At 39.0% G+C, this 26,957-nt stretch overlaps 1 protein-coding gene across 3 annotated transcripts in view; it reads left to right on the top strand.

Annotated features, from left to right (window-relative positions):
- gpc5c (glypican 5c) overlaps positions 1 to 26,957 on the top strand; it is a 100,825-nt gene that overhangs the window by 11,523 nt on the left and 62,345 nt on the right. For all 3 annotated transcript variants that reach the window (XM_005476263.4, XM_005476264.4, XM_025900021.1), the window contains 2 exons: positions 765 to 926; positions 15,837 to 16,540. In XM_005476263.4, coding sequence (XP_005476320.1) covers positions 765 to 926; positions 15,837 to 16,540 — 866 coding nt within the window. The remainder of the gene's footprint in view (positions 1 to 764; positions 927 to 15,836; positions 16,541 to 26,957) is intronic.

The raw sequence follows: 26,957 nt of genomic DNA, 5'->3' as shown, positions 1-26,957 counted from the left end.
GGGAACAAATGGAGCCTCACTGGGTAATTAAGAGACACCCAGGCCTCACAAGGATATGCCAGGCAAATGGGGGTGAGGGAGGGAGGGAGGGAGGGAGGAGAAGGGAAAGAGGGATTCAGAATGAAACCCTATTGTGTTTCATGGCGGGATTTGGACAGTGAGGCACTGGTCTTGTGGTCTCTCCTTAGGCCATGCTTTAGGCTCTGGTTACAACACCTGCCTCCAGCCACTCCTGTTCAGCCCTTCCCCCAGTAAAATGAGTTATCATACCAGACTTATACATTATGAAAATGGAAAATGAGCATGTGCATTTGTGCAAATGTGGGAAAGGACAGTTTCAGTGACATTGTAATTGTATTTATAAAGTATAAAAAGCACTGGTCAGAAGTAGGTAACACTGGTAGAGTACTTTTTTATTGTATTAGCTGATGAACTGGAGTATTGTGATTAGCAGGAGCTTTTTTATAGACGTGATTTCCCACTGTTGTTGCTTGTATTTGTGTGTGTGCTTGTGTGTAAACCTTTGTGTGTTTGCATCGCACCATGTTTGCATGTACATCCTGATATGACTGATGTGCTCAGTCACATCAAATTGAGACAACAATATATTTAAGAGGAAAGTATTATGGCAGGAAACATGGATGAGGACTTTCACTTCCTCTCATCTGGCTCTTCTGTCTGTTAACGTTATAGCTTGTCTAAATTTGGATTGACCAGAAAAAGAGAACAGCAACTAAACTAAACCTGTTTTTTTACTTTCTTAGATGCAGATCTGTTGTTTTGTAAGCACCAAGGCCCATCCTGCTGCACCCGGAAGATGGAGGAGAGCTACCAGTTTGCTGTAAAACGGGACACTCTCCATAGCGTTCAGGTCTACACCCTTGAGATTAAGCATGTGATCGCTTTCCATGTCGATGCCTTCCAGGGTAAGTTCATATACAATGGGGGTCAAGCTAGGATTGAATTGACCTGAAACTGTGTTTTATGTATAGTATAATTATTCAGCGTGTTGGTAAGTTGTTATGCTTCACCTATGTATGACATACCTGCAGCACACTGTACCTGCCACTGCATGGGACTGATAGCCCAGAGGGGCTGGCTTCTGCAAAGAATCAAGCTATAAAAGTTGACCCAGCTTTTGTTGACCTGTAACTGAACTTTATTTCCTTTACTAGAATCCAGATTAAACAATAAAATAAGCAAATATCTAGGTTTATTTGCTTGTTTCCAGGCAAGAATATTTATTTGTAAGATTTCACTCAGATTCCCAGGACCTTGGTAACTGGCGTGCAGGCAAGTGTAACTGAGGAAATGGGCATGGTCCCACTTCTTCTGTGGGTTTGGCAGCAGCAGAAATATGAAGCAGGATCACTGAGGGTAGACGGGAAAAGAGGGTATGGAGGTCTTTTTCTTAGCCTCTAGTGTTTTGTGGAAGATGGTCTGCTTCAGATCGGTCCAATCCTGCTCCTGGGACAGTAAAACAATGACTGCAGTCCTTGGAAAAAGAAATTATAGTAGTTTCGAGGTAGGCTGAAACAATCCTTGAAAGTAATAGTTCTTTTTGCTTTTGTTCTTTATTTATTTATATAATTTTTGTTTGTGATGCCTCTTTGATATAAAAAATCTTTGCTGTAGATAAAAGCCTATCTTGCAAGTTAAAGGTCTTTGTGCTACACACAACTAAGTCAAGCACCAGTGCGCCAAGTTTGCCCTCCCTCCTCCACTAATTGCAGTGTCATTTAAATAAAAAAAACAAATCTAAAACAGACCAAGTTTTTCCTCCAGTACAATGCCACTCGGTAGGAAACATGCCTCGGATGCTTTAGTGCTACAGGAATTTTAGTACCATGCAATTAGTTTTATATGGCCACAAACTGCTTTGATGCAGCATTGGCCAGATTTTTGATACAAAGGAAGCAAGAAACACTGCTGGTCTTGGTGTCTAATATGAAATAATGGAGTAATAACGGGTAAGGGAACAGTCCTGCACATCGATGCCATGGAAATTACTGCTCACGTTTAACTCATGTATGTCATCTGGAAAGTGTATACTCATGTCACATAATGTTTCTTGAACTAAAATGAAAGCTATGTGAAATTCCACTGCTTTAACACAAAGCATTTTTATAGGTGTTTAAACGTTTCTAGAGATAAGCTCCTCTTACAGCATGCTCATAAACCAATTAAGTGAAATAGCTGTGTTTGTCCTTTTCAGGGTTGTTATTATTCTTCCCTCCTTACCTCATGTCTGAGCCTTCCTCGTGAATGAAGATCAGGTGTTCAACATATCCAGAAAAGGCCAAGATGGAAAATAACAATGGAATAACAATAGAAACTGGATGGTGCCGAAAATGATGATGTCACTAGGCTTTAATTTTCAAGGCCTTCTAAGGACAGTCTCTGAGCTGTCTGGGTGCCTGTAGTGGAATGTGAAGTAGCCGGTGCCTTATATACTAAAGTAACAAGAATATGAATTCGTCTGATAACATTGGTGCTGTTATTTAAACTCTAAATGATAGGAAATTGTTTGAGGATCACCTTTTCCTCCTACTTCTTTTTGTTTGCTCTCAGCTTATATTCAGGTGTGTGCAGCAAATCTCACAACGGGTGCAGTGTCTGAGTGTTTTTGTACACTGTTGTTCGTATTATTTGAACTCAAAGCTCTCATGCTGATTGGTAAGGTTAGCCAAAAGGATATGCACACTGGAAGTTACATGGGGGTGTGTGAGGAGTGTGTCTGCGTGTATATGTGCTTTCGTTGGACATCGTTTGTTTTGACAGCCTTAAATTTCCTACTGTGCTTTGTCTTATGTGGGAGTTGCCATGTCATGAGTATGACCCCCTAAATGCAGACCACATGTGCGCTTGTGTTCCTGTAAAAATGTGAATAAACAGGTTCGCTTGCTAGCTTCAAAATCTTGAAAATATACAAATAACCTTAGCTATAGTTCTTCCACCTTATCATACCAGTGTCCTGCCCTAAAACCCACAGCCAGGTTATTCATTTTCAGGCATCAGCCTCTCTCTTCCTTATCATTCATTCTTCCTAACATTAAACCTCCCACAGGATCCTCACAGATACACCTAGGTCAGCTCACTGGTCTCCCTCTCTCAACCATAGCACAAACAGGCTCTCCTAATCCATGTCATAGCTGATAAGGAATGGTCATTGGGCACTGATGGTTGGTAGGTGTCAACCACAGAGCCCGGTCTAAGCTCGGTCAGCTTAAAATTGCCATCAAGGGCTTTCGGCTGTCACCCTGCCATAGCCAATCAGATCTGGCGTGATCTCGCTTGGAAACTTTTCTGTGGCCTAATGTTTTCTTGCTTGTAAGGATTCTTACTAGGATTTTAGTAGATTCTTGTTCAGGGAACTCTTGTTTGCAAGCTGTTGAACAGGAAAATAAATTTCATGTGTTTGTTTGTCTGTGTGTGTGGTGTCTGCGTGTGTGTGAGAGTGTGAACGACAGGTGGGAATGATGAGCAAGAGAGTCGGTATCTGGGTATATAGTCACGAGGCTGGGATTGCAGATGTCAGGAAAATGCTGACACTTTTGATCACTAGTGACACCGATATGAGAGGGGGGCCTGACTCACAGCTAAAGGCCATTAATGTTTGTGTAATATAGAAATTTTGAACATGTGTACATTACATGTGCAGGATATTGTGTGTCTGTGTGGGAGCATATACATATGCACCAAAGACATGTAAGCATGTACAATATTTACCACCTTCACTAGACACTGTGGCCACCTCGAGGCTCAAGTTGTCCTCACAAGACTTGACAAATACTTTTTCAGAGAAATGTACTCTCTTGGCTTAAATATCATACAAAGTGAGTGCACTACATTTGAAACTTTGCAGTACGTGCCCTTTGAGGACAAGGAGTTAATTTGAGAAAGAGTGACAGGGACTGAAAACCACGCCATATAAAGAACGATTGCTTTTCTCACTGAGGTGGCATAATTAGCTGATCCTTGTTTCATCATCCAGGAATTCTCCAGACGCCTTGTCCTGGCAGGCTATGCTTCTGTGTGTGTGTGTGTGTGTGTGTATTTCTGTACATGAATTTCAGACCCAATGTGATCAAAAACCACAATCGAAGACTTGAAGATACTTGAAGGCCTCGGCTTTTAAAGGCAGAATGCAGAATAAGAAGACAAACTAATGGGGAGAATAGATAATGGTAATGCACGATAATAAGTGAGTCACTGTGAGATTGTTTGTCTGCCTAGGTGGCTTAGTTCTGCCTACAGTAATTGTCCCCCTGCCTTTTGGGAATTTACAGCTCTTCTAATTGCCTTTTTAGACAGTAGTTTCCATGTTAGTTGCTCTTTGCACTCACAACCCCATGCCTCTCATTTCCTCTCTTTCAGCACTGACAGGCAAACAAGAATACCTAGCCTGAAGCATTTTAGTTTAATTAAAAAGTTTGCTTAATGCTTTCTTTATTTTAACTGTCAGAATCATCCTGGGTGGTCCACACAACGCAGCCTTTGTTGAGCCAACGGGTTCATTTATTACATGTATTTGATTTGATTTATTGCTTTTGCATATGATAGGAAGAGTGAGTCACTTGACTGCTACATCCTGTTTTCAAGCATCGTTTATCCATCAGATTCAGGTCCCTCTATCTTTATTGCAATCTCTGGATTTGTCTGCAATGTCTTTCACTAATTTTATCCTGTCCTCTCTCACATCATCATTTTTGTTCTCTCACTTCACGTCTCTGCAGATGTTTTGACCGACAGGGTTATTGCTCTAGAGGCTGACGTTTGGACACAGGATGACATTGCTCGGCACTATGAGCTCATGCTCAAATTAGGGAGGATATCCGGAATTGGTCCCTACATGTCTCATTTAGTCTACAGGGTGGAGGGAAACTGTGTTTATGGACTTAATATTGGAGCAAATGCATTGTGTCTTTCGAAGTGCGTGTGTACTAAGCATGTTTCTATTGCAATGCCTTTCTAGCCTCCTGAGTAAACATGACACATGAGGACAGGATGCAAGAAGGATGCTTTCAGAGTTTGGAGAACTCGGCCTCACTGGGGAAAAGTGGGAAATAACAAAAGGAAAAGAGGGAGGAGCAAGGGAGAAGGTCAACGTGCCATAAAGTCTTGAAGTCGGGCTCAGATCTGTCCTAATTACCTCTGCTTTTCATTTGCCCTTCTCACCTCATGAATGTGTGAGAACCCAGAGAACAGGGACTGGGGCCTTGAAAGTGAGCAGAGAGAAATAAGATGAAGGGAGGGCTTGTTGCTAAAGGAAGGAGCACAGTGAAGTGTGCACAGGTGTGTTTGAATGTGCTTCTGTCAGGTGTCTTTGCATTGTGAGTGAACAGGCTTTTTCTCTGTAGAGTCACTACATGCTGCTCTTGACAACTTTCCTTTTTTATCTTCCCGGGTGTCTCTCTCCTTCTCTCTCTCTCTTTCTGTGAACCATGCTTTGTCAGCATTGGTTGCTTAACAAGAGCATGCTGGGCCCAAGTGGGCAGCGGGCCAATATCTTGAACTTGCTGGCTGGCATGTGTGCTGCAGAGCGCTCTCATGTCTTAAAGATAACATGGCTGCCAACAGTGCACTCCGCAAAATAGAACCATAACCATAAACACATCTCTGTTCTCCGCTGTCTTATTTAATCCAAAAGTCTTCTTTTGTTTTTCTTCATTAGCCACCATCTTCCTCAGCAAGCACGCATGCATCACAATATTAGATTGAATGCCTAAGCAAATACCATAGCGGTCTAGATATCTGTCTAGCCTTGTGCCAAGTTCTATTGCAATGATTAGAAGGAACCTTTGATAAATATCCAATTTTTTTCCCTCCCCACAAATTATTTTCTGAGGCTGCTTAATAAATACTGTTTCTTACATTCCTGTTAGAAATAGTGGTGAGACTACTGTTGGTGGCACTAGGAGCACAATAAGCATCACACTCAGGAAATTTCTTGATAATAAGACAAAGTCATATTTCCCAGTCCTTGTTTCCAGTCGTAGACAGTTTGGCTTTTCTGGAACAGATTCTGTCTGTCTGGCTGATAGGATTCATACTCTGCTGCTGATAGGTTCAGCCTGGCTTTTTCTTATGTTATTTTCTTATGTCTCACTCTGCTGCACTCATGCTTCACTGGCTGATCTGTGCGTGTGTGTGTGTGTGTGTGTGTGTGAGAGAGAGATGTATATGTAGTTTTTTTCAGACATGGGATAACTCACATTGCTGAGGTGACAGCTGAGGCATAGGTCACTTCTATGTTACGTTTCTCATGACTTCATTCAGACATAATCAAAGTGACAGAGTGGACCGTACTGTGGCATCTGATGCTATGATGGTCAAGGTTGTGGAGAAAAGAAGAGACATCCTGCTTAGTATTTTTTTGAAGACCTTAGTCTGAGACCCACGAGTTACCTTCCACATTGCCATCTGTGTAGCCTGTTTGCTTTTTCATAAATCCTGTCTTCATAAACTCTCTTCACATTAATTCATACCACCTCTCTTTTATTAAGTCACTGTCCATCTCAGCCAAAAGCCTCCAGAGTTCCTAAGTAACTGTTGAGCTATTGAGGAATTTTGGGTGTGGGGTCATTTTGGGTGTGCACGGCCTACATGTCTACACTAAAAACAATATTTATGCCTAAAATGTGTACTTTAAGTAGTTTGATTCAATGCAAATTTTCCATGTAATTTTGCAACATTAATACAGTACAAAATGTTAAATTTAACGGGATAGGTTAAATGAAACACGATTGATTAGTATTCATTCAGTTTATACTCAGCATATTTCACTCAATGATTAATTATTTGAATAAATAAACCTTTGATTTTATATATTTCAGCTACATTTTACCGAGAATTATCGCTTCATGTTTATAAGGGCCAAGAATCATTTTTTGAATGCATCTGTTAATGTAACTGCTTGTACAGTGATTGCTAAATGTTACTAGATGTGACCTAGTAAGGTTGCTTGCACAAAGCTTAGTCTTGCTACTTGCTTATGTAGATGTGTGTACATGTGTCCTTACACAGGAGCTGTCAGTCAAAATGTTTTTGAGAAAATGCCTAATAACCAGAACCCTTACCACAGAGGTTTAATATCTCCAAGGATGAGGAGATATTGCTGAGGGAGATTAATGTGGATTTGACCATAATAAGGTCATGCTGAGGCACATAAGGGGATATTGGTGAGCTTGGGGAAATGACGTGTTGTACTTTGCAAATTGGCCAGACTTCCTGAGAAGGAGAGCTGTTTTCAGCCAGTACCTGTGGGAGACCAGTGCATGTGTTTAATGTATGCTTTTAATGCATAAGTGGATCAACACTGCGATCAGCATATGCCTCTGTTGTATGACTCACATGTTTGTTTCAGCCCAAATTTGGTTGGAATTAGCTGTCTTTCTCTTGTGTCTCTTTACCAGCTGAGTGTGGGAATGATCTAGCAGATCACTTCCACATTCGAGTCAAGTCATTTTGCTCATTACACCCTGTCATAGACACTCCTCTGCTTCTTCTGTTTCCTTTTTGCCTCTGTGGCTTCTTTGTACCATTAACGAGTCCCCACAGTGGGATTTATTCACTAATTCCCAGGTCATTCATCCATTGTATTAGGGGAGGAGTTGCAGTAAATGATGAAAATGGTCTTCTGACTCTTTCCAGCTGTGTCCTCTTTATATGATCTGTGATAGATTGTATCTGCTGTATTGTAGGCCAAGATGAGCAAAGGTTTTACACAGGTTTAAGCCTTTAAGTCAAGCACAGTGCAGTCTGTCATTGGTAAACTGTCACCACTTTGGGTTTTGGGATTATGATGGGAAATTGCCCTTTAAGAAATATTGTTTTGCATAGATCTTGATTGTTTAGTATTATCCTTTTGTTTATTGTAATATGAAAATACAAGCATTTTATGTTGTTTTCATAGCATACTGGACTTTGACTTTTATACAGGCCAGTTTTGGCCCCTAATTTAAACAATACGTTTGCACCTTCCTGTATGCCTGATTTATGATAAAGCTGATAAATGAAAACAGAGGCCACACCTGCTTAGAAAAGTGGAAAATTCTTTATTAGAGTCCCTTTCATCTTGGATTTGTTTAACACCTCAGTCCGTTTAAGGGTCTGTTTCATGTTAATCATATGTTAGCCTAAATGTTTCCTTTCATTTTTTTATGAATATCTGGAGTCCAGTCTCTTTCTCTGGCCGTCTCTAGTTTAGTCTTCATCAGTTTCCACTTAAGTAATGGTTTATTACCTGGACATTTTTAAAATTTGTCACAAACTACAGAGAGTCATGCATTTAGCAAGGTTGTGAAGAAAATGGTTCTAGCACTTTTGTTCGATTTACCTGTGTATGTAAAAAGGCATCGCCGGCTAATTTGAGGTTGCACTGGACCTATATTCTTTTGCAAATGGAATCATTTCACTACTTAATTTTTGTCAATAGAACATTAAGTTCTATAATACTGTATGTGCAATAAGGTTATGCAAATTTTTGATTGTCAATGCAAATGGTTTCTGTGTATTGTGATTTCTCAAGGCATGCTGTCAGGTATACAAATATATCAATGTATCATATGCATGAAGTCTACCTCCTCCTGAAGAGACTAATCTGAACAAAACTTTGCATGAACCTTGTCACACATACAGCAAACAATAACAAACTTTAAATTTTTTTTAAAGTTGGCAAAAACTATACAACTTGCTAGTGAACTATAATAAACAGAGAATTTTAATCTTTTAGAATTAAAGGTAATAATTTGGCGGCATGAGTGATATCAATCTGCTAGTATGGTGTCCCGAAAGTACACCAAGAATCCCTGGAAAAAAATCAACCTCCCCACATAAAAACACTATGACGTTTTTGAAAGCACAAAATCATGAACAACAAAAATGGCTCCATTGTTACATTTTTGATTTTGTTTCAGTCTCGTTACTCACATATTTCAAAGTTCAGTCATCTGCAGTTTTAATTACAGAACTTCTTGCATGAGAATAATTTCAGATAAAAGCAAAGTGGATTCCTCTCACTGTTTCGGCAAGATGATATGACTAAACAGCAAGAAACACAAGTTAGTATTAGTGACACTGGCATAGTGGCGCTCAAAAAATAATGACGCACACTCTCATCTGATGTCTTGTGATAACTGCAAAGTGGCTTCATTCACTGTGCGCTATACAAAAAATAGTGGATGGATCGTAGATAAACAGCAGCCTCCAGCGTTGTTGAAAATGTTATGTTATGTTGGAGTTTTTCTATTGAATATTTGCATATATGACCATCCCTACACCTTCTGCACTCATGCAGCCCCCTATCAGCACCCCAACCACTGTGTTCACTAGCCTTTTCATTTCCTTTCAGATCTTTATTAAGTTTCATAATCTGAAACTTTTGTATGAACTAATATTCTTACTGCATGGAGCAATGCTACATTTTTCACAATCTAAGCCAGAGTTAGAAAAAGTATGTCACTCGCTGGTCCCTCTCTTTTCTTTTGTCATACAGTTAATCAGAATGGATGCTGTCTACTCACTTTTCCTGTAGTGTTGACTGGGTAAAGTATATTTTGTTGCTATGGTCACAGACTTGTAGTAACACTTGCTACATTTAGATGCGCACAGTTGTAATCTATATACCAATAAATTAAAGAGAAAATGGGACATGACTAAACTCCTATGGCCCTCTTAATGGTAAGTACCAGAGGTTCTGTCCATCAGTCTGTCAACAGTCTCTACCAGTGCTGACTGTCTACATTTCCCCTTTATGGTATTAGCCACTTTAGCAACCTTCACCCCACCACTCTTCCCTCAGCCCCTCACCCACAGCTCCTGAGCTCTGTCTCCTCTGTCCCTGTCGTTCTCTCATCTGCTCATCTGCTCATTTCCCTGCAGTCGATCATGTTTCCCCTCTTTTGCCAAAGCAGAAAGCATTGCCCCCCTCCTCCACCATTCAGTCTCCACGTTCACTCTGCCTCCCTGCCACATTATAGGGCAGTGCACTGTGGACACTGCAGGATCTGAATTTTTAATTTTTTAAATTTTTCTTTCCTTACCTATTGACACAGCAGGGCTGCCATTTAGATTCCTGGAATGCTAATAGTGAAATATAAAGCATCCACACCTCTCCCTCATTATTCCAAACGTTTACCTCCTGATAGGACAAGACAGGCAAATTAGTACTTGGAGCCAAAGGTCAGCTACAATATGTGCACATACATTTTGATTGTATATAAGCTTTCAAAGAGGTTTTTCAACTCAAAGTGTTCTTGGCAGGAGGGCAGCTTTCCGATTCTTTTAGGTCAAACTTATGTGAGCAGCATGTCTGCGCCTGCGGTTTGACAGATGAGTCATGCTACCACTTTAGATTTTAGATGTATGATTTCGCTGCACAAGTATGATGAATCAACTGATTAATTCAGAGACTTATTAATAGTTTATTACCATTAAACTGGGAGATTGTGTGACACTGCAGCTCTTCCATGTAACCTAAGATGACCAGCAGTGCATGGGAGATGATGGACCTATATACAGTATTTCTGCTAATTAAAACAAGAATATGTAATCTACACACATGTCACTATGTCACATAACTGTGTGGTGACCTGTTTGAAACCCAAGCGTGTAGGATTAAAATGCTTTGCCTGAGAACATGGTTGGTCAGGTTCAGTCAGGACTGATTGCCAAGATAGGAATGACCCACAACTCCATGGTATGAGAACAGTGTCTCCGGTCTCATTATCACGGTATTACCACATCTCCAAGCACATGGAAGCACACCCACATCTACAGGGTCACATATAGATGCTTGAAAATAGACGTACATAGTAGCAAATATATAGATTCTCTCTGCTTGTGCTCGCACAAAAATTGAAATCATGCAGTGTCATCTGTGATACCCTGTATCTCAGGTTTTCATAATGGGATTTGGATGTAAAGTCCAATAATGGTTATAGGGTTACAAAGTTTTTTTATACACACTCTCACGCACGCACTTATGAATTCAAGAACTCGAGCCCTCAAGTGCATCATGCAACACTTGTTTTTATTACTGTTTATCCACCAGCTATCCCACAGTAATTAATTTTAATTGAATTTTAATTATATAGCACCACATCACAACAGCACTCACCTCAAGTTGCTTTATATTATAAGGTACAGACTCTATAATAATACAAAGCAACCCCAACAATCAAAGCACTTGGTGACAATGGAAAAACTCCATTTTAGGAGGAAGAAACCTCTGGCAGAAACACAATTTGCCAGGATAACAGAACAAAGTTAGATTGCAATGCAACACCTCTACAAGCATGCCACATCCATTATTAGATATGCCCTCATGGGACAAAATACATTTTCAGGAGTATTTTTACCCAATGCAAACATATATAATTCCATCCATCCATTGTTTTGTCCACTTGCCCAATTTAGGCACACCAGGGGGCTGGAATCTATCCCAGCTTTTAGGTTGGGAGTTGGGGTAAACCTTGAACTTAATATGTTTCCTTTTATTCTGTTTCTCTCCTGTTTATAACTGAACTGGACGTAGTATTTGTGCAGCAGATTTGGTGGAATTTTGTCCGTTATTATATGAATTCATAATTTTCAAGAGGCGACTATCAGCGGTGCAGCAACCAGAATTTCAGTGATGTGAAGCGAACAGGCAAAAGAACTGTTAGTGAAGTGAGCACTTACGAGTTAAACAATTTCAAACTGAAGGCGAACATTTGAAATGCTACCTTAACGAGCAACAGATAGTTGCTCTAATAGTTATTTATTAGAGAGTCACCCAAGGTACTCAGATGTATCCTGGAATGTCCACCAGCAACCCATTGTCTATAATCTATAAACCAATGGATGAAAGAAAGTCTGGAATTTTCAAGGACTACTTACAGAGTCTTTAAATAATTAACAGTAGCCTCTGTAATGCAACAGCAGTCAATCCTCTGGTCAGACAGAATAATTAACCTTTAATAATTAACATATGCACATCTTGTGCATGCATGCATTGTGATTTAGACTGAGGAATCCATCCATTCAGTAACAACTGTGTAGCAAAAACAAGAAACGCCAGTTGTGACAAAACCATAGCGCTGTGCTTATTTTTGACTTGGTGATTGTGGCAGTTTCATAGTGACACTTTAGCTTTAATTGAGACAGTTAAACAAAGGGTTGGCATGCAGAATGTAAAGTGGAAATAACCTCCTATGACTTAAATCCAGTATTTTAGAGAATGAACTTGGCATAGCATTTGGATGTGGTGCAATACCTTATTCCAGAGTCATAAATACATACTCAGTTTAAGCCACTGTAGGGCAAAGGCCTCTTCCTCGTTGCCGCTGGCTGCTATTTTACACATTTAATACATTGTTTATTCCAAACGGAGAAGATGTCAGATCACACCACAGGGCCACAGACAAACAAGGTCTGTTCATTTGTTTCCATATAGTTAGCGTGACAATTATGTGTTTTGAATTTCAGTGTTTTAGGACATCCTAGCAAATTAAAGATAATTGCCTCGTAAAAAAATATCCTCCAAAATAATCCAGTAAGGCTTCATTTCCCAACAGGATCACAGATGGGAGGCTGTGACATAGTAATGATAGCCACCCACGAGTGTGTGTCTGAACTGAGTGTGGTCAAGTCCAGAATTAGGTACAGTGGTTAGACAGAACAATCAAACTCCACTGAGTTTCACGCAATGCTAGTTGTGGCTTAAAAAGTGGCCTGTTTTTTGTTTTTTGTTCTTAGTATATTTCCCAGAACTGGAAAATGCAGAGAAGCCCACAACAGTCATGCTTGACTTATCACAGGATGAGAATCTAGATCTGTCTAACCGTTGGAAAGAGCTTTTTCGAAAATCACAGATGAAAAATTAAAAATGAATCATGGGATCCAGTTCACACTGTATATGAAAAATCAAATGCCTGTGGAGTCTGGTATAAGGCAGTTTATGCCTAAAGCAGACTGTGCCTGGTCATCACTGTACTTTTCTATGGAGGCAGGGTGCTTGATGGTTCTTGCTGTTAGTGCATTAGGTCTTTTGTGGCTTGCATTATATAAACGTCCTTTATACAAGTCTGCACCCCTTCTCTTATCTGGTATATGCTAAGTGACAAGATGGATGATTTGCATCCTAGTAATGAGTAGGTGAACAGTAACGTTTGAAGGTTAAATTACAGCTTATACTGAAGTTGCATTCTAGGTATAACTTATAAATTGTACCTTCAATTATGTATTGTGAATCTACAATACTCCCTGGGAGCTTATGTTTATATGACTTGCCTCCAGATTTTTGTGGCTGCATGAATATATGTGTGGGTTGTTCTACCAAGTTAATCGAGCAAAAGGCAATGATAGGTTATAACTATAACCTCTGCTCCCAGAAGGATAAGAATGAGGTAAAACACTGTGTTCCCTGCCTCATAGCTTTGCTTAAGAAAGATCTGAACTGCTGGAATGTTTGAATAATTTCAACTGCACCTCACTGCAAGCTGTCAGCCATAGAGGTTTGAGTAGAATCATAACATAACATAGCAGTCATAACTTATCACTTATTGTTTGTCACGGGGAGTGTGGAAAGGAAGAAAGGTGGGTTGTTGTTCCAATTCTATATATTCGGACATGGACACGTTTGAAGTAAGAGCCGTGGAGAGACAGGGAAGTCCAATGAGCCCAGGGGCCAAATGAATCCAGATGTCAGAGCATGTTCATAAGGTGGAGTCGGGTTGTACGGTAGTTGTTTTTCCTTGTTTAAAAGTTCAGTCGTTTCTTTATTCCATTTTTCCTGGCAGTTTCCCACTCTCTTCCCTTTTTCTTCTTTCGTGTTCTTTCTCCGTGTCACTCTCTTGGCAAATATGAAAAGCTCTTTTAACAAGTATGGAATGTCTTAAGGATTCAGTGATCCTGTCATAAACCCACTGAATGATTTGCATCCACTTATGGGGCTGCTGAGAGCTAGAAGACTTTTTTTGTTCACCTCTTGTCTTGAGAATACTTCTGTTTTCTTATGTAGAAAAGACGCTCTGTCTCGCAGAGAGAAAGATTAAACCACGGTATTTCGGAGCATGATAATGTTATAATAACACTATGTAATGCCGTGTAATCTAAACCTGTGGTTACATCTTGTGGTATAAATGTCCTGCGGCCATTAAGCATTGCGGCCTTGACTGGCAGGCAAGCAGGCAGACCTCACATTGATAACAACTTTGCAGACCAGGACCAGAGGCTTAGAAGACAGTGAAATGGCACTAAAACGGTGTCTTTACAACTTCTTTGGCAGCCTTGTGATTTTTTTCTTTGCCCACTCCCTCTCTTGGCTTCCTGTTTTTCTTCTCTTCTACATCTCTTTTTAGCTGGACCTCTTTGAAGGCTTTTCTGACAGCTTTCAGCAAGCAATCCGACTATAACTTGTCACCCTTTAGCTTTCCAGTTATATTACCTCACAGAGGATTTGTTTCCCATGTCTTTCGCCCTTATTTCGATCACATATTCTTTTGTTTTCTAGCCCAGTTTTATAGGCAGCAACTTTAAATGTTAGCGGGAGCAGCCCTGATCACAGTGATGTTGTTATCGGGTGTGTTACAAATGAGTTGTGCTTTTTACTGGCTTGTGGGGAGTCCCAGTGTGTCACAGACAGCGGTCATATTAGTGCAGCTGTTGAGGAGGACATGGCTGTTGTTATCCTTCTGTCTGTGAGTTGGGAGGGGCTGGACACACACACGCACACACACACACAGTTCTGAAATAGATTTGCTTTGGTGAATGAAGTCTGATGAATCAACATCCTTGTTAAGTTAAAATTATTCCGGATGTTTATCAATAAATAAATAAATAAAAATAAAAGTCCAAAATGCCTCATTAATTCTTTATCTGTTATTCATCTGTTTTCAGTACCACATACAGTATTGAACAGGTACTGGAGACTAATGTTCTTTTCAGTGACTACTCTACATGTATATGTGTTTGTACCTACACACACATGTGTGCATGGTTGTCGGAGTGAAAATATGTGCGTCGGCCCCCTCTTTCTCTTTTCTCAGTGTCTGTACAGTTGCTACTGTGCCTTCATGTTCGGTCATGCTTTCAAGCTGACATCACACACCAAGAGAGGAGGGTTGAGTCCGCGACATACAGACAGAAACCCACAGGAACCCACACACTTACATGGAAAAAAAATGTATGGAAAGATGCTGGAAGTAAGATCATGGGTGCAGTGTAGAGTTTTGAGTCAGTTGTAGAGGCTGTAGAGGTGAAATAGGTTGAATAACCTTCAGATTTCAGATTGCAATATGAAATAATTAATGTTAACTTTTTTAAAAGTTGCATTCAATGGGAAATCATATCAATTAGTAGAGAAAAAGTTAAAGAGTAAAAGTAAAAAAAAGAAAATTCATTTGGTTCCAGCTCAGCCGTAGATCTGGTAATTTGTATTAACCAGCCTATACACTGACACATTTGAATGCTTACAACTTCAGGAAAATTGACCTGGACAGTTTAAACATTTCTAGTGCAGTATGTACTTAATATTAGGAGATTACAATGGTCAGCATTTTATTAAAACTTTCTCTCTCTCTCTCTGTAGAAAAGCAGAGGCATCTTTTCTAAGACATGCATACTTTGTGAATATTTTCCATAACATTATCCAACTGCAATTCTCAGTTCAACTTGATAAACATAAACCAATCCTAACTGTTTAGTTTCCAGACCTTAGATATGTGTTTGCAGTTGAAATGCCTTATGCAGTTCCTGGTGAGCTTGTAGATCATGTCATTTAAGATTTATTGATGATAGTAATTAAATGTTATCTACTTTCCCTCTGTCCTTTTTCTGTGTCTCTCTCCTTTCAGACATGTTCCAGTCCCTATTATCCTTCTCTCAAGGCCACCTGAGTTCGCTGTTGGAGGCAAGCTTCCCATCGCTGTCCCAGCAAGCACTGCCCCATGTAAATCAGCTTTTTTCCTCCCTCTCCCTCTACCTCCGTGGAGGTAATGTCTCTGTGGAGGGAGAAGTCCACCATTTTTTTAACAACCTCTTCCCACTTGCATACACGCGCCTTATAAATCCAGGCGTTGAAGGCAGCATAATGGTGGGCAGTAAAATGGGTGACTGTCTCCGTATGATCCGGCCAGATGTCAGCCCGTTTGGCAATCACGCTGTCGTCATGGCACAGAAGCTGACCAGGGCTTTGGGGGTTGGGCGGCAACTCGGTCTGGCCCTGGAAGAAGGTCTGGAGGTCATGAACGCAACCGAACATGCCAGACTGAGCAAGGAGTGCGTAAAGTCCCTGGTGAAGATGATGTACTGCTCCCACTGCAGAGGTCTGACGTTGATCAAGCCCTGTGGGGGCTACTGTCTGAATGTAATGCGAGGCTGCTTGGCTTGCTTGTCAGAATTGGATCAGCCTTGGAGGAGGTACACTAGGTTGGTGAATAAACTTACCCATGCCATGGCCGGGCAGCACAGTTTGGAACTGGCCGTGCTGGGCGTCGGAGGGCACGTTAATGAGGCCTTGCTTTATACACAGTTTCATGGTCCACTCATTACTGCCACGGTGAGTACATAGCCTTTAATGCACAAGAAAAGGCCTCCAAAACTTGTCTCTTTTTTTTGTTTGTTTAATATCTTTGTTTTATACATGTACCTTGGCAAAGTTTAATATATTGATTGGAAAGCTTTTGCAGCTTGCTTGTCAGTTATGACTTATTTTTTTCCACCAGTGCAACAAAGAACCCTACACACTACATTAATGTTTCTGCTACGTTGAAACTTTTCAGAGAAAAATAATGTTTATACTGAAAAGAACTTTAGCCCCTACCAAGTTAACTGAGGCTAGAGGAATAATTTTTCAAAATGGTAAGGCAGCTAAAAATCTCCATTGTTTACATTCTGACTGTGGAAATATTGCTCATTGACTATGGTGAACCTGAGACAAAAAGTGGATAAAGCATGCAAGTGAGTGCACTTGCATGCTATAAATGCTACCATATGGTTTAAGCAATATGTGTGCACAAGTTAATATTCTCAACAGCATATACAGAGTTTTATAAACTGCTGCCACAGAGCTTTTAACTGAATACTAAAGCTAAACCTTTTTTTCTATAAATGCAAGCATTACAGTTAAGCTGTACTGAATATACCTAGTTAGGCAACTTAGCAAGTAGTACAGAGGTTATAATACGTATTGTGTAGTCTTGATTATTGGTTTCAGACAATATAGCTTTTGAATCAGGCCATTATTATCACAAGTTCAAAGCACCAGATTGTAATTGCCTAGCAATATCTGTATAAATAATTTTTCTTGGACTAAACTTCAAATAATATTTATCTAGAAGGTAAGAAAAACATATTTCATACTTGTAGCAATTCTGGTGACAAATGGCCAGCAACATATAAAGTAAGTAACTTATGTGCTTCTACATGTGAAACCAGCAGCGTGGCTCTTTAGTTGTGGAGGAACGCTACAAAACATAAATGGATCCATATTAATGCATAGACAGTTATAACCTGCACAGATGCTTATAACTTTCTCTGTTTGTGCGTAACAGAGGAGAGTTAGGTGCCAGGCTTAAAGACTGACCTAATAAAGCTATGCGGGGAGAGACACCAAGCTTGTATTTCATGTGTGCGTACGTGTGCCTGCTTGGTATTCATAGAGTGGCAGGCAAGCCCAGAGCAGGGGACTCAGCATGAGAACAAGTGGGACAGAATTGAAAGAGTTCCAGCTAGGCCATACAATCTAGACCTAGTAAGCTGACAAAAAAAGGATTGAGATACTAGTGCCTTTCATATGTTTGAGTAAGCACTCACCAAGGTTGGAGCATAAACATGAGCACCCATGTGTAAAAAGTCATCACACACGCACCCGCACACTAAAAGGCCTACGAATTCTATGAAATACCCATTGAACCCATCGAAAAATGTTAAACTGTGGTACAAGTGCAAAAATGTGCTTAACTAAAGTCGACTTGAAAAAAATGAACTCTGCTTCTTTTTTGCCCAGTCAGAGTATTATATGGAGTTGTTATTAAAGGAATTATTGTGACTGTGCGGTTTAATTCTGGGATGCTGTCCCAAACCATTTGTGGTTGCTCTTTCATTTACTCTGTTAGCTGCAGACTACACGGTCTCCAATATACGTTGCCATACAACACATTGTACATACAAACTCACACACTCACACAAACACAGAGGATTGGCCAAGGATGACATTTTTAGCCCAACCTAGCAACCTAGGTCTAACACATTCCTGCTTTTATTGATATAGAGCCTAACTGTGGGTGGGTTGAAGGGAAGTGATTATAGATTTTGGTAGATCCTAGAGTTGGATTATGAGAAGTAGACACCATTAGGGAAAAAATGAAAAAATATGCAGTAAAACAGTTACTCTAATTGATGCAAATAGTAGTACCAATGTTCAGTGAGGCTTTCTCAGAATACAGCTGTGTTTAATTCGTCTTAAAGTTTCTCCAGATTCAGCTGTGCTTGTGAGGCTATTTATTGAGATCATTACAAAAATGATATGGCTCGTTTGACCTACAGGGAAACCTTATATCATCTGCGCGGTTATGATGGCCAGACTGGGATAACTCTTAACACATAAAAGCATGTTTTTTTCTCACACATTCATTCAGTGACTCAGTTGCTTACTAAGCTCTTTATGGTATGCCTATGAGAAAATAGCAACAGTGGTCCATATTAGAACAGTTTATATGCAGGTCTACCTTATCCGCTTGTTGGTTTTACCCCACCTTCTCATTACGGTCTTACGGAGGAATGATAATAGCAGACTGGGCCTTTAGATAATGGAAACAAGGGCTCGTGGGTTCATTGGAAGCTTTCCATTTACCATCGCGGCACCTCAGTAGACTGCAGAAGTTTACATTGCAAGCACTTTTTCTTTTACACTCGGCCACAATAAAATTAAGAAATATCATTGGTTTGAAAATACAACCTCACTTTCAAAAGTTGGGACAGTGGGTAGAATATAAATAAAACTGAATTTATCGAGTTGCAAATGATTTGAAGCCTATATTTCACTGTTAATAGAACAAAAACTAAGAGCTGAATGCTGAAACTGAGAAATTGGACTGTTTTTTAAATTAACAACTATGCTAATTACCAATTTGATAGCAATTAAAACACACATGGATCCATCCTACAACTACTTAGGTTAATTGTCAACAGGTAGTAACACAATGTAGGTAGGAAATGATCAAACCAAAAAGGGAAGGGTGTTTTAGAAGTAAAGATGGGGAGGGATTCACCCAGCTGTAAAAGGCTGTCTCATCGAATAGTAAAGCTATTTAAAAATAATCTTTTTATCTTTTTAGTCAGCTTTAAAAATGTATCATATGATAGTTTTATTATAGTATTTTTAAAATAGAGAATCAAGATAAATCTCCAGGCAGTGCTGCATTAAAAATAGTCACAGTTCCTTGGTGGATGTGGCTTCACTGGTTTAGGAACACATGTGAAAAAGGTCAGTAAATTTATTGTGTTGCTGCATCCACAAATGCAATTTTAAAACTCTATCATGCAAAGATAAGGTCAGATATAAAGAAGATCCACAAACTCCACCAACTTTTCTGGGTTTGAGCTCATTTAATTTGGAGTGAGACAAAGTGGAGAACTGTTGCCTGAGTCTTAAAAGTTAAAGGAAATATTCCTGTAAATGACCTTATTTGGTCTAAAGACATTGTTCTGTATCAGTGTGTGGTTCAAAAGACAGCGTCTTAGGTACTTTATAGTGCACATGGCATGGGTAACCCACACATCTGTGAAAGTTCCACTTGCTGAAAAAATGTAAACAGGCTTAGGAGCACCATGTGTTCAGATGTCTTACTTATTTTAGCAGGACAGTAGCAAACTACATTCTGCACATGTTGCAACAGCACATGGCTCTGTGACCAGGGGAGTACAAAGATCAAAAACTGTTTATATACCATAGTAATACATGAAGGAACTGAAATCTTTAGTTCCTAAACAATTAGAAAGGTGTTTAAAAAGGAGGTGATGCAAAAAATGCGTTTTTTGAAATGTGTTTCTGAGAATGAATTATAATTTCTTTTGTATTAACATTTATCTCTTTTATTTTAATAATTACTTTCATACCATTTTCATAATTTGTTTCAGATATGCTGATGAAAACAGTTCAGAAGGTCTTTTTTATAATCCTTTATGACACATATGCTCAGGCTTTTATACATAGTTCCTGTATCTAATATTTCAGACTGTTAGCTTAATGTTTGCTGCCAAATAATGCAGATGGCAAATCTATATGCTTAAACCATCTTTCTAAGTTGCGTGTGCCTTTGGCACGCGTCTAAACATCAGGCTGAGTGACTGACTTACTCAGCAGTCCATTAGCTAATGATGGTTGATGCAGCCCATCTTCTCCTCAGTCACCCTCACACATTTCTGCCACTCTCAACTTCTCTCACTGTAACACTGTATGCTGATCATATGCAGCCACACCACAACAAATATGCAAACAAACAAGAAATGTACAAACAAACAAATGAATAAATAAATGTTGTTATAACAGCCATAAATTTGATTACGAGTGGAATGCCTTTGCCTCTGAACACAAAGCAGTTGCACTCAGTTTAATATCTTTCTCTAATAATCTTTACTTTGGATTGATGGATTGACAGAATCATATTGTTTCAGAAGGCACACCATTTTGGATCAATATACAGTTGATTATGCTGATGAAATGTCAGTAGAAGGAAATCTAGTGTGAGGTTTTTCTTCAGAGCTCGTGGTCGGCTACTGGATGGATAGTTTGCACAGAACAGGAAACGGAGAAATACAGACAGAAAACAGACAACAAAAAGACAAAGAATGTTTCCAGGGCTTTGGTATATTGATCATAGTCTGTAGCTTCTCCAATCAAAGTCCAGATTTGCGTAATAAACTTTAATAGTTACATCCAATGTAATAAATTCACGTTTGTTTATTTTTTCTTGTCTATTACATAGTAAATCAGAACACCTCATCAAGTCATATTAGCTCTCATATTGATTCAAAAAAAGTCAGATTCCCGATGACACTTTTTGTTCTTTATAACACATAAATTTCTGATACCTTCTTGTGGCTTAAGCCAAAAGTTAGACGTCTCTCCTAATTAAATAAACATAAATACATTTTGTAACACTGAATACACAAAAATCACACTTCAGTGTTTCTTATTTATAGTGCTTCCTGAATCCTGTATTTTGAACTAGCTACCATAATAATATCAGGCAGCAGCTGCTGCGATGTTAACACAAGTGCCTGCTGCATCTGTGTTATGATTTTCATGGTAAACGCTGGCCCATTAGAAGCCTTCAGATGAACACATGGGCTCCCAGTTTCTCTTTAGATGCTTATTTTCTCTCCCTGTGGCCGTATGTTCCACAATATATCGTAGAGACAGACAAAATGAACTCACTTGACTTTCCCAGTCTCTTTCTCTTGCTTTCTTTTCTTTTTCTCTATATATAACACCACTTGAATCCACTGAGACGTCTCGGCACATTCTGTGTCTGTAATTCTCAGAAATTTATTTACAGTTTTGGATAAACGTTGTCAACAAACTCCACAGTAACACCCGTATTCACAAGAAAAAAAAAACAAAACAAAAAAACAAGAGGCTCTCATTTTTAGATCATCTGCGAGTGATTTAATCAGGGTAAACAAGCCTCAGTGTGGAGAGAGGAACTCAGTGTGCTCTTTACAGACTGCAATCTGAAGGACTTTTTCCTGTGATATACGAGTGACTGCAACTCTCTTTAATTAGCACTGACATCATTTGGACAACGGAAAAAGGAGAGAGGGTAGGACAGCTCAACAGAGACTGAGAAAGAATAGACAAAATGATTTACACAAAATGAATGGAGCCCCACAAAGACTGCGATGAAGAACTGTTAGAGAGAGGCAAAGAGCACGCAGGGGCAGAAGTGCAACAGTGTAAATTGTCTACACTCTTTTAGTCAGGGTTGTCGGAGATCTTCCTGTATGAGTGGGAGGATTGCTGTAGAAAGAAAAGCAGGTTATTCAACATTTTGTTTTAGCTACTACACATAATCATACTCACTTCAGTTAAATTCAGTTTTATTTGTATACTGAAAAAACCCCCAAAAAACATCACCACAAACTGCTGAAGAGGCCAGAAAAGTCAACCAAACAGAGCATTCACTATGAGCAGCACTTGGCAATGGTGGAAAAGAAGATCTCCTTTTAACAGGAAGAGACCTCTGACAAACCCAGACTCAGGGAGGTGTGGCTATCTGCGGCGAATGGTCGGTGGTTAAAGGGAAGGAGGAGAGAAAAGAGGAGTGTAGAAAGACGAAGACAAAACACAGAGAGAAGACAAAAGTTAATGACGTGACATATAAAGATATGGGGATTGAAAAGAGGTGAGCGGAGGACAAATACTCAGTGCATCATGGGAAGCCCTCCAGCAGCCTACACCTATAGCGATCCACTATAAAGCCAGTTACACACTGGAAACAATTTGCTGTGAGAGACCATAGAAAACTCTCTTTAACTTCAGGGTTAGAAACTAAAGGTACTACCAATGAAAGTGCAGAATACCGTTGATGGACATATGACCAGGTAATAAATATATTATAAGGTCACAACGGTAACCAGAGCCTGGGATGTCTGCAAGCACGCTTCAAATCACTTCCTGTGTATACGCGGCTTAATGTTTCATGGTCAGCTTTTACAAAATGTTTTTATATAGAGGTGCTTTATTAAGCTCACACAATTAATATGGAAAAGAAAACCCACTAAAATTAAAACTAATTAAAAAAAAGAAAGAAATAGTGATAATAAATAATATTTAAACTTAAATTAAATTCAGCTTAAATATGTTCTAAACAAACTATAAATGCTGCTTTCTGTTTATCATTCAAAACTTGGTAGCTTACCATCATAAGCAGATCTAATCACAATATTTAACGCTGACCAGCAAACATCTCATCTTGAGGCATGCAGATGTATATAATTTGTATATTCGAGTTTATGGAAACAACACATTATTTACAAAGCATTCTCCTTCATCCACAAAAGAAACCATAGATAATCATTGTGGATAATCAGATTTTGACAGACATGCCTTGACCCAGCTATGCCGCTGTTATTATTATTATTAACAACAACAAGAATAGACAGCTTTTATTAACAAGGGGTCGTAACAGGAGTAGGGGGAGCTCCACACAACCCAAAAGGGAATTGTATCCTGGACTGAACCTGGGATCTTGTAATAATAATAATAGTAATAATAATAATAATAATGCAATATTTATCAATCTGTATAGACTGTCTGATGCCACAGTAACACCTTATAGCCTAGATCTGTGTCAGTGTGTGGTTAACCATATAACACAGTGTGGCAGTGCTGTTGAGGGAAGAGAGAGGCTTTCTTATTCCCCTAACCCACCCACATGTTCCCAGAGGGGTCAGGGTTTGAACTGGCAAGTATCCAGTTGCAACCCTGCTTCATTAACCACAAGGCCTCCGCCACAGTACCGCTAGTCTGGCAAAATAAAGACAAAGTCCGTATTATACATACATGTTTATGTGTTATTTTTGGATAATTTTATATTGTTATTACAGACTTTCACACATTGTGCCCAGTGTTGATCCTCACCAAGTCATTTCGGGGGAGAACAAAAGATACCTTAGAGCCTAGGTATTTCTTCTGTTTTTACATTAAAGTTTAATCAGCAAAAAAAGAAATGTAAACACTTGTGCGCACATAATGAGACTTCCTTTTCTGTTTTCATGTGTGTAGCAATTAGCGGTGCAGATTTTTTTTCCTTCAACATAGTTACCATGCTGCTCAACGGCACAAATTCTTTGTGGTCTCTTTGGGGAAAACATAATAAATATAATATACAGCCATGTTACCAGTATTTTAACCAGTGGCTGGTTGCTTTCCCACTGTTATGATAGGACTGTACTACTGTGAGTATTTTCTTTTTTGTTTTCCTTTAGTCTGAAACCACAGGGAATCAAGTCAATTAATTCAACAACTTCTTTACTTTTGATCTTGCAAGTGCTTTTTCCAGCCTGGTAGTTTGTTACATAACGCTCATTGAGACATTCATATTAAATTAAATTCTTGTTCCAAAGGCAATGTCTCTTCTCCTACTACACGTTGGTGTGTCATGTCTAAAGTTCAATGAAAGGATTGGATGATGGTGTGATCCTATGAGTGTTTTTTAGTGATATCACCAAAAACTAAGGAAATTTGAAGTTTAAGCTCCTTGCTATAATCATTGAAGTGGAAGTTTCCTTATTTGTTTTCATATATATATTCCGTTACAATGTTGGATAAACATGTCAAAGGTGGCTAATGTTTCAATATTGAAAGCTTATGTACAAGTAATTACTATACCTCAAAAAGTCAGGCTTCAGGCTGCACTAAATGCTTAGGTTCAGGCAGTTCATTACTTTTATATAAGTATTATAAAACAGAGGGAATATTCTTAATATGTTGATCTCACACAGGCAGCTTCGATTGTGAATACAAACTTCCAAATTCCCAATCAAAGGGCAGGCAATCACAAGAAAGTTGGCTTTCAGGGAGAATTGCTGAAATAGCTCAGTTTTGGATAGTTGATGAACAAAAGGCTGCACTAAGGCCCAGTGTAAGATAAACAAGGATTAATCTGAACTGTGATGTCAAAGTATTCCAGTAGAGGCCAAGATTTAAATATTGGCAACAGGAATGTGCATAATGGAGATTAGTGTACATGATAGTTTATAATTCTGTGAGATGGTTTGAAAGGGGACATTGTTTCAGCTTAGGTCAGGAACTGATGATATAACCCAATCCTTTAATCCTTTTTTAAAATTTCTTTTTATTTTTTCAATTGTCTCATCCACCGTCAGAGCCATGAAAAGGAGATATTTTATATAAAGTTCTGAGCTCACCTAGAAAGGGCATTTAACTGACGATGATGTTGGCACCGCTTACAAATATGGTATGATTCCCACAGAAACAGTTGGTAGCATTAGGCAATGACATGTGATTGTTTATATGCACATGTAGCACATACCCCATCGGAAGAAGAAGGTCTTCACTGACCAGACAAGCTAATGCTCATCTCACTATGTGTTGTGCTTGGGGTCAGGGGGGCTGAGAAAGTTCTCCAGGCTTTACTGGATAATCCCTTGATAAATAAACTGGGAGGAAAGACCACCACTGCTATCTGTAAGCTAATACTCCCCTAGAGAAGCGATGGCAATGGGCTTGGAAGCGATTATCTTGCTGCTCTTTTTTTCACTCTCTTACTTTAGGAAGATATTTAAGTAATGCACAGTTCTTCATAAAGTTGGAACAACATAAAACACATGAAAATAGATCCTGGCTTAGACCTTTGTGAGATTTAAAAAAACAAAAAACAAAATAAATCTATCCACTTTGGAAAGGAGTTATGTGCAACTGTGTTGCTATGCAAAACTGTAAATCCACACCTGTAAAACATACTGTACACATGCAGTGTAGTTGTAAAAACACTAATCCACCCTCCTTGCAGCAGTAGAAATCAAATTTCATTGGGTAGCTCAAATGCACATAGAATACATGCCTTGTATTTCCCTAAAGTCTTCCACGTGGAGAAGATCCATCCCATCAATCTGCCCCCTCCATCAGTCTCTGTCCTCAGGCAATCATATAAGGAATGCTCTGTAAAATAGCTGAAATTGTGAAGGTATAACAAGGGCAAGCAGGTGGTCACACACACATACACACTCAAAATCAAAAACTCACGCTGGGCCCAAATGGGATTTCCATTCTCACGCCATCATCAGGTCATGAGATAATTGATTCATGGCCGTGTTTTAGCTCATGTCATTATTCAGCCTGTCATCTGATTGGCTTTCAGGATTATGTGGTTATCAGAGCCAATCTATAAGAGCATGTCTGTATTTCTCAAGAGGATCCTTAAGAGGATCCTGTTTATTTTTCCTGACAGTCACTTTGTGTTCAGTTTACACTGGATGTTTAGTTAGGCATAAAAATGATTTGTGTTAGTGTTATTGTTTTGAAATGTCAGCCTTTCTCCAATCTTTTTTTTTTTTTGGCCTCTTCAAAAAGTATAACATTTGAACCTCTTCTCTGTGTAAAAAAATGGGGTAATGCAAACAGAACTGAGAGTGACCCCCTCTTGATGTTCATATTTTACTCAGATGTTTACATTTTTGTCTGAAAGAATAGTGCAATGTTGAGAAACGCTGATGAGAAATGGCACTTTGAAAAGTTTACAATGACAAGATTATACCCTATCTTAATTTCTCATCAGTGCAGAGACATGATAACCTGTAGCACTGCCCTCATTTGTCACAAGCTGAACTTTATTTAGCACATTTGGTCTCATGCGATTAAAGAAAAAAACTTTTGACAGTGTTTCCTAATAGAAGCACTAATAAAAAAAATGTCCTGTTAATAATTTTCAGCTCATTTATATATTGGCAGCGCCCACATACATATATACCTATATATATATATATATATATATATATATATATATATATATATATATATATATATACACACACACTATATATGCAGTGTGTTATAAAAATTTTCTGAGGTCCTCAGCAGTCAGAAAGGCCCCTTTTGTCTCTTTTTTATCACTCACTTTGTGCTTATTATTTCTGTTATGGCGACTCTTTCATGGTATGTAGTGGTTTTTTCCCCTGTATTATTATTATTATTATTATTATTATTTTTACCCAGAATAGTTTTCTTCCTAGCCAGTCATAATAAGGTTACATTAACCTAACACAAAATTCAAATAATAAAAATGAGGATTAAACATCCAACTAATGCATCATAACTACACTATTTTCTTAAGCAAAACCTGTAACTTTTTTACAGACTATTCTGCTCCACCATTTGCTTACATGGCTGTTGCAGAGGCTGCCAGCTCCCCCAGTTTCGCACACAGACACACACACTTCCATATGCACAG

This window comes from Oreochromis niloticus, linkage group LG18 (assembly GCF_001858045.2).
Source record: "Oreochromis niloticus isolate F11D_XX linkage group LG18, O_niloticus_UMD_NMBU, whole genome shotgun sequence".
Taxonomy (NCBI): Eukaryota; Metazoa; Chordata; class Actinopteri; order Cichliformes; family Cichlidae; genus Oreochromis; species Oreochromis niloticus.
This window is presented reverse-complemented; position numbering and strand designations above follow the sequence as displayed.